The sequence below is a fragment of the Cupressus sempervirens genome, chromosome 10 (assembly GCF_028749045.1).
Source record: "Cupressus sempervirens isolate cs-2001-9-10 chromosome 10, ASM2874904v1, whole genome shotgun sequence".
NCBI lineage: Eukaryota > Viridiplantae > Streptophyta > Pinopsida > Cupressales > Cupressaceae > Cupressus > Cupressus sempervirens.
Genome location: NC_143127.1, coordinates 581,411,582 through 581,427,565, shown reverse-complemented (window position 1 = coordinate 581,427,565; position 15,984 = coordinate 581,411,582). Strand labels below are relative to the sequence as shown.

The window sequence follows — 15,984 nt, the reverse complement described above, 5'->3', positions numbered from 1 at the left end:
TAGTTGAAATTGCATGTTTGGGTAGTGGGCTCTTCTTGCATACATTATACCATAAATCCTAACAAGGTTGGTACAACTCCTAATAGGGTTGGAATCTCCCAACAAGGATTCAAAGTCTCCTAATAGGGACTCATTGCACTGAATGTTGTAATAGAATCCTAACAAGGTCAATCCTCTAACAGGGAATATTTATTAGTACATCATCTTGTGGGCATCATTCCCACCAGGGTTTTCCCTTTGTCAAGGGTTTCCCTAGTCAACATTTCTGGTGTAATTGTCTATGTACACTTTATTATGGTTTTTTTTTGTTTTGGTTGAATGGTTGAGTTTGTTTGAAGAAGATAAATATTTTAATTGTTAGATAACTGATTCACCCCCATCCCTCTTAGTTATCTTGGTGGACTATTGTTTCTAACAAAATCATATGATGAAATGGGTCATAGAGTACCCTATGACCCCTTTAAAACATTTTGATTATATTACATGTATAAAGGGGTCCTTAGGCCCTTAGTACACACATTATGTGATTGAATGGGTCAAAAGAGGTTATAGAAAATACTATGACCCCTTTTGCCCCATTCAATCATATTTTATGTGCTACGGGGCCCTTGGATAAATTAAGAGACACATTATATGATCTAATGGGTCATAAGGTATCTCATGGCCTCTATTCTCCCATTCAAACAATTATATATGTTATAAGTGGTCTTCAGACACCTTAAGATATACACTATGCTTTTGAATGGGTTAAAAGGAGTCATAAGGTACCCTATGATTCCTTTTGACCCATTCAAACCATTAAATGTGTACCAATGTGTCCTTCGACACTTTAAGACACATATTATACTATCAAGTGGGTCAAAATAGGTCATAGGGTACCCTATGACCTCTTTTACCCATTATATCAATTATATTTGTGCTAAGGGGTTTGAGAACCCCTTAAGACACACACTATGTGATAAAATGGGTCAAAATTTGTGATAGGGTACCCTAAGACATATGTTGACCCATTCAATTATATTATGTACGCTAAGGGATCCTCAAACCCCTTACAACACACATTCTATGATCCAATGGGTCAAAAGGGGTCCTAGGTTGCCCTATGTTTCCTTTTCACCAATTCAAACCATTATATGTGTGCTAAAGGATCCTCAAATCACTTAAGACATATTATGTGATTGAATAGGTCAAAAGGGGTTGTATGGTACCCTATGACCCAATCAAATCATTATATGTGTGGCAAGGGGTCCGCAGACCCTTTCAGGAAACATTATGCAATAAAGTGGGTCAAAAGGGGTCATAAAGTTTACTATGACCTCTTTTGACCCACTAAATCCATTATATGTGTGCAAATAGGCTTGAGGACCCCTTAAGACATATATTATATGATCAAATATGTGAAAAAGTGGTCATAGGGTTGTTGGAAATATGTATAAGTAGGATAAATTGGTAAATGTTAATTTTTTCATTCATGGCAACATATACCTTGTATAAAGAAGGCACTATGTATAGATGAAGTTTCCACAGTTAGACATGGAAAATTGTTTAAAGTATCAAATAGTTATCTAGCAGAACATAAATAGTTTTGATGTATACAAATGACAGAAACATTGTTGGAATATGTGTAGTTGGGTATAGATAGTACACTATGTCAGGATGATGTATCCAGAGTGCAAGTCATTATAGACAATATATAATGAGTTATGAACTAAACACTACTAAAGGTAGTATATAGGATAGAACAATGCATATCAAAGAAATATGAATTATGGGTTAAGGAATTATTTTGGTTACAAAATAATTACTTAACTAATTAGGGATTACATCCTAGATGTTAATCCTAAGAGGGAAAAAGTTAGCTTTGCATTTTACCAAGCATGTGAATTCTTGAAGGTCGATCAGATAGTTTTGTAAAATGTAAAGGTATAAAGGAAAGATGATGATATGGAAAGTTATGTGAAAAATATGTAAGTGATATGCATCATCATATGAAAACTATATGATGAAAATTTTGATGTATGGTCAGAGGTATGTGAAGAGCAACAAAGAAAAAATCAAATATTGAAGATATCGACATTGTAAAGAAGTTTTTGTATCTATCTCTTTTGTGTACAAAGAACTGCATTGTACAATTGCATGTTTGGGTAGTGGGATCATCTTACATACATTGTGTAATTTTATATATCAAATCCTAATAGGGTTGAGGATTTTAACAAGGAATAAGACACTATATTTATGTAATAGACTCCTATTAGGGTCAACATCCTTAAGTAGATACTTTTTTTGGTGGATCATTTTATGGGGACCATCCCCACCAGGGTCTTTCCTTGGCCAAGGTTTTCCTAGTTAACAAAATATGGTGTTATGAGTTCTCTTGTTGCATGGTTATGTTTAGTTTTCAACATTGTTAGTTTACTTTCATATGCAAGTTATAAGGAAATTAACAATATCCAATTTTGGGCCAAAGTTTTAAAATACCGATTCACCCCCACTTCTCAGCATTCACTATTTCTAACAATTGGCATTAGAGCACAATTACTTTGAAGAGGCTTAATAGCTTAAGTAAGATCCCTATGGATATGGAATAGTTGAAGAAGAATCTTGAAGAATATCTTGAGCAGATTGATCTCCTTACTAAAGAAAGAGACAACTTGAAAGAAAGATATGAAGATGCAAAAGACTACATTGTGAAATTGAAAGACAAGATTGATCATCTCAAATCTATAAAGGAACCTAAAGAGAAGACAAAATCTAGTGATGTGGTATCAACATTGAAGAAAGAAAATGAGATTCTAAAACATGAATCAAAGATTATTGAACTAAAGCTAAGCTTTAAGAAAGATGATAGAAAGATTGAGTTAGATCTAAAATTTGAGAGTGCAAATCTAAATCCCATCTTACTAAAGTGACATTTGTACTTGAATCCACCAAGATACAACATGTAGAACTTGATAAATATAATACTATTGTGAAAGGAAAGTTAACCTAGGCTAAGAAACAATTAGAGAAGTTATATTCTAGTATTGATAAAATTGATGAGCAATTGTATTCTCAGAGACCTTCCTATGATAAGACTGGTCTTGGATATTTCATTAGAGAAAAATTAGCAAAGAAATCTAAAACAAGAAAGAAACCAAATCCATTTATTGAACATCTTGAACCAAAGAAGAGTGATCAAAATGAGATTGAATCTAGTCAATCTAAAGATACACCAAAAGAAGTTGAACAAGCTAGTCAACCTAAAAAAAGTGATGAACCTAATAAAATAGAGAAAGTTAAATCACCTAAAGAGATAAGGTATAAATTTAAAGGTTGATGATTTATATGTAATGAATTTGGTCATATGAAGAGAGATTTTATAGGTAAGTCATTCAAACCTATTATGATTTTTTATTGTTATAATTGTCATGGTTTTTGTCATAAAGTAGTTAACTGTAAAAAACCTAAATTTGATAGTAAAATGGCAATAGTCAAATTTTTAGAATACTAACTCTATAGATAATGAGATAATAAGATCCTCTAGTATATCTAATGGAGGAGAAAGGCCTAATGGAACAAGCAGTAACATTGTGTATTACAAATGCAACAACTTGGGATACATCACTAGAAATTATCGAGCACCAGTTAATCAGAATGAACCTGATTAGAGAAGAAGTACACCAGTATGTCAACTATGCAACAATTTTGGCTACATAGAAAAATTGTGTAGAATAGGCATGAGTAACATGAATAGGCATCCAAATTTTAGAAGATATGATAACAAAAACACTAGAAGGAATGCTAGCAAAAACAATAGTATGAAACATGAGTTGAGAGAACATGTGGAAGAATTCAAAAAGGTATTTGTCAAAGAAAAAGATCCATCAAGTTCACATGTAGTATTAGAAGAATAATATTTTGATGCACCTAATGAAATATTGAAGTTAGCTATTGAATGTGATTCATCCCATTTGAATTAAGCACCTTTTATTAAAGATCAAGTATCAAAAAGATAAAACTAAGGTTAGAGATAAAGTTAAGAGTTGCAAAATTAATAGGAGGTAGAATAAGAAAAGAGGAAGATATGATTAAGAGTGCATGTCATTTGGAGATTTCATGTGTGTGTGCAAAAGAAAATAAGTTAAGTGGTAATAAGAAACAATGTTTTGTGAGTTGCATACTTGCATAATTAATGTGGAGATCATTTTGGTGAGATTTAAAGGATGTGGATGAGCTCATGTGCATCATTTGAACATGTGAAGAGTTGAGAAGAAGTTAAGAGTGATTTAACATCAAAATTAAAGGAGAATTGAAGTGTTTTTAGTGTGAATATTAGAAAGCCCTAAGTTACATGTTGAAGTGAGGAGAAGAACACATTTTAGAGTAATTTAGCTAGATTTACAACTAGGACATGAGTTATCAACAATGATTTGAATACTGAAAGGATAATGACCTAGTCAAGTTTCTATTTTACTATGAATTTGATAATGAGAAATAGAACAAAGTAATATTATGATGAATCCAAGATGGGAAGTTTTGGTTAGAAGATAGTGTGATTGAAATCTCAACTAACCTTATTCATGAATTTACTGGATTAGGCAATGAAGACAATATACTGGTAAGTGAAACAAATGTTAATAAGTTAGTGCTTGATAATACTAAATCTATTTATAATGATAGAGAAATAGTAATCAATAAGATTAAGAAAGATGATGTGAAATTATTAAGAAAATTTATTGTAGCAAGGATGTGCTATAGCTCTAGAAAAGATAATATGGAAACTAGATTTATTCAAGCAACCTACAAGATTTGCATTGATAGAGAAAAGGTCAATTTGTGTGAGATACTTAGAGCACAACTGATAGAAAACTTGGAAAGTATCAAGAAAGTCAAGAACAACTAGTTTAGATTTAACTTCTTCATTACTCATATGTCCTTCCATTTGATCAAGAGATTTCCATTTATGCAAGCTTCAACTTTAATGAATAGTGATAGATGTACTATGAAAAATATCTTAGAGATATACAACATAAACCTTATTGAGAAAATCGATAACAATACAAATTTGATTGTGAAGACATATCAAAATGAAATGAGGGAAAGATATAGGATCCCACTCTCCATGACAGAAAATTATAAAGATGATATCTTCTTTATGGTGGACACAAACTTCTCAAATATTGAGATAGTAGTATCTAGAATGTTGTATGTTGAGCCATTTGTCTATAAAATCACTTAGGAGGGAACTGAAGGCTATGTAAAGATAATCCTTGAATTTGATAAGGATGAAGAATTTGACATAATAGGAACCTATGAAGAGCTGATTCAACTAGCTGGCCAAGTACAACTAGAAAAAATAGCAAAGAAAAAGGTTGAGTTTGTCATGAGAAAAACTATGCAAGAAGTTGGGATGATAGCAGGAGAAGAAAGTGCAATGAGGAAAACAATCACTAGAATGAGATAGATTGGTCAAGAAACATTGATGTATAGTCCATCCTTGGCATCTATAGTGTTGGAAATAAAAATAGGGAAAGTAAACCCTGAGAGGGGGGAGGGGGGTGAATCAATACTTTAAAACTGTAACCATTAAAACATTCACCACACATCCTTCTCATAATTTGCATGTAAACTAAAATACCAAACTAAGCATATTTATCCATATCATGAAACAAATAAACACATATGACACAAGATATTTGGTTACCCAAAAACCCTCTAATGAGAAGGTAAAACTAGGGTGGGGATGACACCCACATATCTTCACTATTGTAGTTGTAAAGTGTATCCAATGAAGGTTACAATAAGTTTGATCATAAACTATGATCTCCCATGTGAAAGGTCTTCCCTCTTAAATGCTTACAAAGATTGTTAAATCTTACCCTATTAAAGGATTTCAACACCCTGTTAGAAGTGTGCCTAGTTAAAGGACTTCAACTTACAATAAAGTAAGCACCATGTCAAATAATTTACAAAATCCTACTAGGACTACTTAGTTAAGAGATTTTTGTTGAGTCACCTATTAGAATGTCTGAGCCTTGATCCTTCGGTTAGCACCTCTCTACTAGATATCAGATCACCTCTTTCCTAATGTATACTTGATCCTCCTAATCAAATGTATCACTTTTGTCCTCTTTTTTCTTTCCTCTATTCTCTTTAATTGATTATGCAATTCAATCCTTTTCCATAACTCCTTAGGCACCATGAATACTCTATCTGCACATGCAAAATTCTCTCTTATGTCTTACAATATTTTAGGGTTTTCCATTCTTAAAATGGATAAGGTGACCTAAGGTTCAGTAGAAATCAATGAATTTGATTCACCCATTTTTCCACTTAGAACATCCCTTAATCTGATTGGTTGCATGCAATGCATAGGGATTCATAATATACCTTCATATATATCTTCTAGAATTGTAAAGAAATCCTCAAGTCAACCCAAAAATGGTTTACATAGGATTTTGTGCCATTACAAAAAACTATGTCCAAAATTATTTACTTTGAACTTAAAGCCTTTGATGCTAAACATCCACTAGATTTTCAATGTTTTAACACGTTCTTTGAATGACTCAACATCCAATATTCACTTGGTATATGAATCATGTAGCATACACTAGCTTACTTGATATTGGAGTGACTCAACACTAATTGTCTGCTCGACACACACTGTATATTATGCTCAATATGCATTATTTAACAACCTATGTTCAACATGCATTTCTTTCTCTTCATGCACTAATTATTGTTAAGTAATGACTTATGTGTATTGTAACTCTCAAAACAATAATGAGATCAACAATCTCCCCCATTGACATGAGTGGAAAAAAAACTTTGTCATGCATATATAACCTTAACTTATGAGCATAACTCATATAATCTATATTCTTTACTTGGCTTACATACTAAATTTCAAAATTGCAAAAATGATAAATTATCAGTAATACCTCAAAACTTTATAACTCCCCCCTAAATTGATTGTTCTTTCTTTTATTTTAATCTGATACTCCTATTGAGTAAATATGTTGACCTGCTATTTTCCTCTATTTCTGCATTTACTTTTCCTTTGGATATTCACTATATTTCTATCTCAATATCCCCCTTTTCTTTTCTTTTCAATATCCCCCTTTTTGTACACTTATGTCATGGGTGGTACATGAATAGTGTGCTTGTCCAAAAATGTTTTATGGACCTCCATTATAATTTTGAGTTCTGCATCCCAATTGTTGCACACTACCTCTAGAGATTGAAATTGAACACGTAGCTTGAAAAAAAAGTCTACTAGGCCCTCATGAGTGGAAAGATGAGAATATTTCTTCATCAATGTTGCAGAAAAGGCTAGTTCCTTGTGAAACACCTCCATGTATGGGGCCAACATGGCTTGAATACTTATCAAGTTAGCCTGAATGTTTGCATCTTGTGCATGTAATGTAGCTAGTTGACCTTGAGTTGGTAACAATCTTTGAAAATGAGCCTCAGTCTAACTAGGAGAAAACTTAAGAATGTTACCTATTGTCTTTAGATCTCCCTACAGTCGGTCAATAGCCCTCTGTGCTTCTTGTGTGAATAAATTCACATCACAAAGCTTTGTGTATAGAGAAAACATATTCTCCAACACCTTCTTTACATCTTCCATCTTGGTTGCTAACTCAACCTATCTTAGTGCAATGACACTAGAAATCTTTTCATCAAACTTTGGTTGAAAATTTTTCTCAGTGCATTCTAGAATTTTAGTGTTTGCATCTAGGTTTGCATCACTAATCTTATCAACTATATTCACTAGTTTCTCAATAATGGGTTTATATTCCTTAGGTGCTAGGAGGCTAAATGCACCAAGAAATATTTTTTTGATGTCATATACAACTTGTCTTTTCTTGTGCTCCCTTATGAGTAACTCTTGGTGCTTCTTCCTTGCTAGAGCTTCCTATAGTATGCTCATCTCTTCTATGGTGATTGTTGAAGGATCAAACTTTGGAATTTCAATCACCTCTTCTAAGTTGAGATCTCCATTAGATGTGCCTTCTCCAACCTTAAACATATTATGACTAGGCCTTGATCATTGTAATGGTGTAGCATCTACACTTGACCTATGAAGAGTTTGAATAGGAATAGGGGATACAAAGATTGGTAGGGTAACCAAAGTCTGAATTTCTAGTTGTTCCTCTGGTTTTGTTGTCAAAACTGACTCTTCTATCCTATTCTTCTCCTTCTCTTCTATCAAAACCTCACCTTATGCCTGTGAGATAGTTGTAGGACTGGCTTCCTTACCTACATGGACTTGTGTCCCATCCTTCTTAACTATCAAAATCACTTGTATTGAAGCATTAGGAACTAATATGCTAACATCTTATGTCATAATGTCCTTCACTTAATATACCATAATGGACATTGAAACATGTGTGTCAGTGGTGACACTCTATAGTTCTTCTGTACCTTTTATCTTTATAGATGTAGGGGGCACATTAGAGATGTCAATTCTCTTCTCCCCTACTAATGCTTTATCAATTTCATCTATGCTTGCTAATACATGATTAGTGCATAATGTGGCAAATAAAGTAAAATCTTGTAATATACTTTTCAAGTTATCCTCTTTCAAAAAATTGATGTTCTGAACTATGCTATCAAAAACATCCTTTATGTTTATTGTGTCATGTTGACTTTCTTGGTCCACGGGAGGGGGATTGGCACTCGAAATGTGTACCTTAGGTATATTCTATTGGAGTAACATTCAACATTATTGTTTACGATTTGTGACATGGATCAACTACCTCCTATGTTCTATAAGTCTAGTGGTTATATCAAGCATTAAAAAGTTGATCTTTTAGTGCAATGACAACTCTAGCTTGTAACAAGTGGTATCAGATCTTGGTCATAGGTTCAAATATCCTCAAGTAATACCGAGGGGGGATTATTGGACTAACCACCAACATACCCCTTCAAGATTCATGACATGGCTTAATTGCCTCCTATGTTCTATAAGTCTAGTGGTTATATCAGGAATTAATAAGTTGATCTTTTGGTGCAATGCAACTCTAGCTTGTAACATATTCTAATCTTGTTGTTGCTCCACTTCAGCTATAGCCTCTTTATCTTCTTCCTTCTCCATGCTTCCCTCATGTCCATATTTAGTAGTCTCTACTACCTCTTGATTCATGCCATCTAGATAGTAGATAGTAGATAGAGGGGGGTTCATTGCTCATCGTGATGCACTTGGGAACAATCCGGGTGGCTCTAGCTTCATCCTCCCACCCCTGGGGCAGATAAATTTCCATATTTGGGTGCTCTATTTGATAGTCTCCTCAATATTATTCTGTAAGATATTAAAGGCCTTGTATTTGGGAGAAAATATCCCCTTGTATTTGTTTATGGCCTTAGTCATTGATGACTTGTCCAAATCTAGTATTACTCTAGCTAGACTAGTCTCCCTTATATTTCTTTTAGTTGTTAAACTATATTGCCACCTTTTCTCAAATCTATCATTAAAATTTTGGGTAATGAGTTGGCAAGCTTAATAGGAGTGTTCTTAAATATGAAAATCATCTTATATATAGACTCTTCCACCTTATGCATTTCTACCTTTCCAAGTTTATCAAACTCAACATATGTGAACCCTAATAAATCTACATTATTCTCAATATTGTCACTTAAGTTGTCTAAATCAATAGAGGGATTGTGGCTTACTTCTTGGAATTTATTGTTGTCATCTAATTTAGACTTCTCCTCATCTAACTCGATTGGAGCTACATACTCTATCCTCTTTGGTTTATCTTGCTGACTCTACTTTGCAGTAGTAGTAGTTCTTTTTCCTTTGGGTTTGTACTCCCTCTAGAGTCCTCTTTGCAGTTTCCCTTGTGCTAGACTTGGTAATACATACTGATGGCTTTTTTTGTTTAGTTTTCACAACTTTCTTTTCTTTACTCACTACTTTCTCCTTATCTCTCCTCTTCTTCTTTTCTATAGGTTTAAGTTCTTCATTGGTTTCTTCTTCCTCGACATCTTCATCATGTTCTACTTCTTCTTCTTGGTCCTCTCCTTGAACTTGTAAAAGTGCAAGTGGGGCTTGAGCTAGTTTATCTTCTTCTTCATCCTTATCATTATTGATGCAATGTAGCCTAGTGGGACTGATCACCAAGGTGATCAACTAGTCAAAAAATCCTCTTCACTAAAGTCCTCAAACCAAATCTCTTGGTTAAGATGATTAGATGTGTAAGCACCAAGAATAAGTGCTACAAGGATGATACCAGGTTATCACAACCCTGGACCCAAACAAGGAAAACCCTAATCACTAGAGAAACCTATGAACAATACAACTTATCACAAGTTGCTCATAATGCACAAATTGACCAATTTGGGAAAAACAACCTTAAACTTCTTCAAATGACCAAGGAAGAATTCCAACACACAAGAATAGTCTATTTAGGTCACCAATAACATGAAACAATGGTTAAAACCAAACTATGTAAGTTTTTCCACATAGTTGCTTCATTGAGCCATCCAAAAGGCTAATAGCCCTTTTTGATGAAAAGAAGGTTTCAAAGGAAATATCTCCACATAACCTAGGGAAAAAAAAATTTGGGACAGCCTTTTTAGACTCACAAAACATAATAAGGCACCAATGTTTGATGACACAAACAAATGGGCTTTTGTTCACTTTCTCGCCTAAGAAACTAGGGCAATTAGGCCTTCATTTACAAAGGAAGTACATATTCTAGGACTCCATCATGTAGAAAAATTATGAGGAAATGTGAGGAAAACCATCAAAAAGTTACAAACTTTATTTCAAGCCTTGATGCCAAGTCTACTTGGAGTTGTGGAAGATGTTGCATCCTTTTCCTAGCATGCACATGGGAAATGCATTCCCAGGGCATTAAATTTCTCAAGGATCCCTAAAAGTAAAAACTTAAAACTAGTTGAATCTTAAAGTATAGATATAATAATAGGATTTCACAAGAGGCTTTTAAATTCCCATGGTGAAATCCTCTTCTATGCTTGAAAATGCTTCAAAACCCTAGGTTACCGAGAAATTAGGATTTACTTACACAAAAATGTGAATATGTTGAGTTAGAGAATAGATGGAGACTTTAAAGTAGAAGAATTGTAAAGTTACTTCATCCACCTATCCAAAAATGTAGGTTTTAAACCATGGATGAATCCATACAAATTTGTACAGCATAGGACGATATACTATTTACAGTAAAAACATGGATTTTATTGTTTGAAACTTGAAAATTACATTATCTATCTGTCTATCACCCACTTGAAAGGAATTATTATAGCCCTTCCAATGGTCATAACAACATTTCATACTTGTTATGGCCATTGGGGAAGTTTTTTCTTTGATTCACAAAAAGGTGCTTAAAAGTTGCCTAACAACTTTCCAAGCAATTTTGCATTGTTTATTTCAACTTTTTGTGCTTTACAAGAAGATGTTTTGAAAGCTTAAATCTAATGACCCAAATAGGTCCTAAACATGATAAAACATGAAATAATCCAAAATCATAAGATTCTAGGCCCTTTGACCATCTTTGACCATAGTTGATATAGGGCTTATAATAGTGCCAATCTTGGAACTACGTCATACAATTTGGTGTAGATGCCTATTTGATTAATCTTTTTGAGGTTTTATATTAAGATCCGAGGTTTTATATTTGGATATAAGGTTTGATATTGATTTATTTTGGGTGCTCCTGCTATTAGAAATAAGGAATACTAGGAGGGGGTGAATCAATATTCTACAAAATTTTGTCGCCACACTAATACATTTGGCATCGATTTGCGATGGCTATGTGTCGCAATTACGACAAAAACGTGTTGCCACTGCGATAGTAATAGACATCATTGTTTTTTAGTCACAAATTATGATGTCTATCCTATACCGTCGCAATTACAAAACCTATTCGTCGCTATGCAGCCACTTAATTGTGACATCAACCCCATTGCAATGCTTGTGTCGGACGTCGCAATTGCGACATCTGCCACAAGCATTGCAATGGGGTCGCTGTAGCGACGATGCCAACTACCATCACCATGCTTGTGGTGGCTATCACAATTGTGACATCCACCACAAGAATGGCGATGGGGTCATTGTGGCGACGATTCCAACTACCGTCGCAATGCTTGTTAATTGCGACGTCTGCCACATGCATGGCGATGGGGCCATTGTGGCGATGATGCCAACTGTCATCGCCATGCTCATTATGGACATTGCAATTATGACATCTGCCACATGCATGGTGATGGGGCCACTGTAGCGGCGATACTAACTACCATCGCAAATGCCAACAACAATTGGTGTTACCGCCACAGCAACCCCATCGCAATGCCAGTTCATCATGAAAACCAGGTATAGAGCCTAATGTTTCAGACAATGATTTTAACCTCTATATGGTCCAACTGGTAATAGATTTGGCAAGCTTGGGTCGCTATACATATATGAAGTGTTATACATGCCACAATTACTATCTATTTGTTCATATAATTTTCTTTGATCTTTTAAATGAAAAATACTGAAAGTCAAACTTGGAACAGTTAGCTGAACAAATTGACCCAACAAAACTCCACACAATATGTAACCTATGGACCACATTTTGTTGTTTGACAGTTCTGCATTCAGCCTGTTGCTTCAGCCACAAACATATTTGCAAGTTTGACAAGTAGAAATATATCTCCATTTCTCACATTTATTTGATGAATTTCGAAAGTATATGGAAATATTGGTTGCAGGGATCTAACGCTGAATCATTGAAATTTTTTGAAGTAATGCATCTTTTCATGATATTTTGACTTCATTATCAACTTTCTACAATGTTTGCCATGTTTTCTGAATGGTTGCCAGCAATGTGATTTTCCCTCTATTTTATAGGTTTTTCCCCAACATTGGTTTGGCATTGAGCTTGACAAAAAACTCTATCTTGCATTGTGCTACAGTTTCTCTTGATTTGTTCTCATGAATGAATTCCCTTTACCAGCAATCTTGGCTTTTCTATTTGAAAGTGATTGAAAAGGATTGCTCTGTCGATTGGAATATTTTCCATAAGAGTTGTCTATGCCATCTTCATCCTGTACTTGTTTAACCTTTTTCCTTCTGCCACGGTCATATTCTTCATCCCTGCATAAACCACACAAGATAATAGAAACACAACAACATAGACATAGATAATTTATTATTGTCCATAGAAACTCTTTATGCACGAATAGACTGCTATGCCAAGTCCCATGATGCAATTGTATTTGTACAAAGATAACCTACCATTCATCTAAGACATAACCAACATGGTTTGCATGTTTGTCTGTAGTTCTGATACTTTTTACCAAGCCATCATCAATACTATCCCAACATGGAATTGCACAATAGCCATAGTAAACCATCGTCAAAAAAGATTAAATACCCAACACATAAACAGAGGATGAACATTGAGCTTAATTGAGCTACATTGCATAGAATAAAATAAAATTGTGACTATACCTGTTGGCCCATGTAATCTAGCCTTTAGAAAAGATGGTTCAAAATCTTTTATAGATAGAGCCCCATATTGTTGGCATGTTTCTCCTCTATATGTAAAGCTATTATTTGACTGATGGGGAGCAGACAAGTTTTTCTCCATGCTAATTTTAGAGTCTTGCTCAACATCAGAATATTGTCTAGCTTTACTTAAACCAAGTCTGCTAGGAACTTCTCTTTGTTTCTTTAGCTTAGTACCATTTCCACTAGAAAGATGCCTATTTACAAGGGGCATCAGAGTATCACAAAATTTAGCAATGTTACACCCATTCTGAACCACACTAGCTATAATTTCTAATGTCTCAGTTTGCTGCACAGAAACACAGAGAGCAGACAAGTTTTTCTCTGTGCTAATGTTAGAGTCTTGCTCAACATCAAAATATTGTCTAGCTTTACTTAAACCAAGTCTGCCAGGAACTTTTCTTTGTTTCTTTAGCTTAGTACCATTTCCACTAGAAAGCTGCCTATTTACAAGAGGCATCAGAGTATCACAAAATTTAGCAATGTTACACCCATTCTGAACTACACCAGCTGTAATTTTAGATGTCTTGGTTTGCTATACAGAAACATAACCATTTATTTTGTTTGATAGACCCTTTCCACAAGATTGTTCTGGATACTTAGAAGCGACTAAACATGCAAAACTATTCGCAGCTAGATACTCTTTTCCAGAAGGCATTTTGCAGAGTGTTTCTGCTTAAGAAAAATGTCAGCCTTCTTAAGCTGTAAATTCATACATTTCTTCCTTTTATTGGATCATTTCTTCCCCAAAATATGCATTTCTCTTAGAAGAAAATGCCTCCTAAAAGACAATGCTTGTAAAAATTAAGGACATGGAAGATGCTTCATAAGCTTCAATCTATTTCTACTAACGAGGTAGTGGTTGTCCTCATGGTGTTTTTGGTACTTTTGGCTAGAAATACATTTAGTTTCTTGACTATATTTTTGCAACCTATGTGGATGCATAGCTTTTACACATGGCCCATTCATTTCCCTTCCCTTATAGAGAAAAGTACCATTTTTGCCTCCCTGCCAAAAGGAACATATAAAGATTCATTAGGACTAAAAGAAATTTTCTCAACAACAAACATATACACTACAACATTGATACAAAAAAAAAGCAACTAAAATAAGGAACCATCTTCTAGGGATAGGAGCTTAGCAACCTCACTCTCAATTATCTATAGAATTGTGGACCACACTACCATTCTCTAGATGCTCATCAGCTACAAGTTTACCATTTGAATTATTTTTTGGAAGTTTAGTAGCATGATGCCGAGTAATAATACCTATCAAACCATTTGTAGAATGTTTGACATTCTCATGACTGTTACCATTAATTTTTGAATAAGCTTCAAATTTTTTACCAATATAGTTCTCATTATCATTGCTCACATCATAGTTCTGAGAATGTCTAACAACCATATCATTAAAATTACCCACAGAATCAATTCCCTTTATTTTAGATTCCTGCTTCTTAACATTATTACTAGACCCATTCGATGTGCATCCATTACTTATGGTATGACTTCAGAAGACATTATTTGTTTGAATACCATTGGTTCTTGGAGGCACCATCTATAATGTAGCATCATGATTTGCCGATGATCTAGATTTACTGCATGACTAGCTAGAACTTGTGTTCTTTTCTAGACTTTTTGAAATGAAATTGACATTTGACAAATTTTCTACCTGTTGGAGTATCTTGTTTACACCTGCAACACTAAAAGAGATTGTCATCGTTTGGAAAGAATGCATGTTTTCTGTCACCTGGGGGGCATATGAATCTTGTAAGTGGTTTTCCTTTGGATGTCCAATGTTCAATGACACCCTCTTCTTTAGTTTAGAGCCATTATACTGAGATTCAAACCCACCTGCTGTTTGAATGCTAGTTTTCTTATCTCGTATATAGAATAGCATGTAAGCTTTTTGGGAAAGCACACTTTTCTCACTGACTGAATAGACCTAGAGTACAAAATGTCATAAGAATAACTTCAATCAGTCTAAGCAACTTCAATATAATTAGCGTTACTGTATAAAGAAAAGGTTCTACATAAAATTGTAGTTCTTTTGTGTATTCTATTATACACAAATTATAATGAGCTTGCTCTACAAAATTAAACATGTCTTCACAATTGTAGCAAATGTATACCCAATTATCATCTAAAGCATGCTAGATGCCTATGGATGAACAAATAAAGAAAAAATAATGACCAAAATGTGTGCTCCAGCCATCATGAACAAGAACACCATAAAGAGTGTACTTAAAATTGCCCTCCTGTGATTGATCAATAGACAGAGAAACTAGAATATCATTCAAATGTGCAAAATTTATTTAAAAACTAGTAGATATTACAAAAACTATATTATTAGATTCCACTAAAAATGTGATCCACTGGCAAATAATATTGTAAGGGCTACTTACATGTGAACTGCTAAAAAATAGTTTGAGATCCAATGCACAACCAAAGTTTACTTTTTTGTCAATTTTTCCTCCAAATCCAACTACA

General features: G+C 34.2%; 1 protein-coding gene across 1 annotated transcript; it reads right to left on the bottom strand.

Annotated features, from left to right (window-relative positions):
• Positions 1-12,808: 12,808 nt before the first annotated feature.
• Positions 12,809-13,341, bottom strand: LOC149535206 (uncharacterized). Its single transcript, XM_089806117.1, has 2 exons — positions 13,223-13,341; positions 12,809-13,081 (listed from the first exon to the last, which is right to left on the bottom strand). Exons 1-2 carry the CDS (start codon positions 13,339-13,341, stop codon positions 12,895-12,897), a joined length of 306 nt encoding a protein of 101 aa, XP_089662243.1. The 3' UTR covers positions 12,809-12,894.
• Between the last annotated feature and the right edge of the window lie 2,643 nt (positions 13,342-15,984).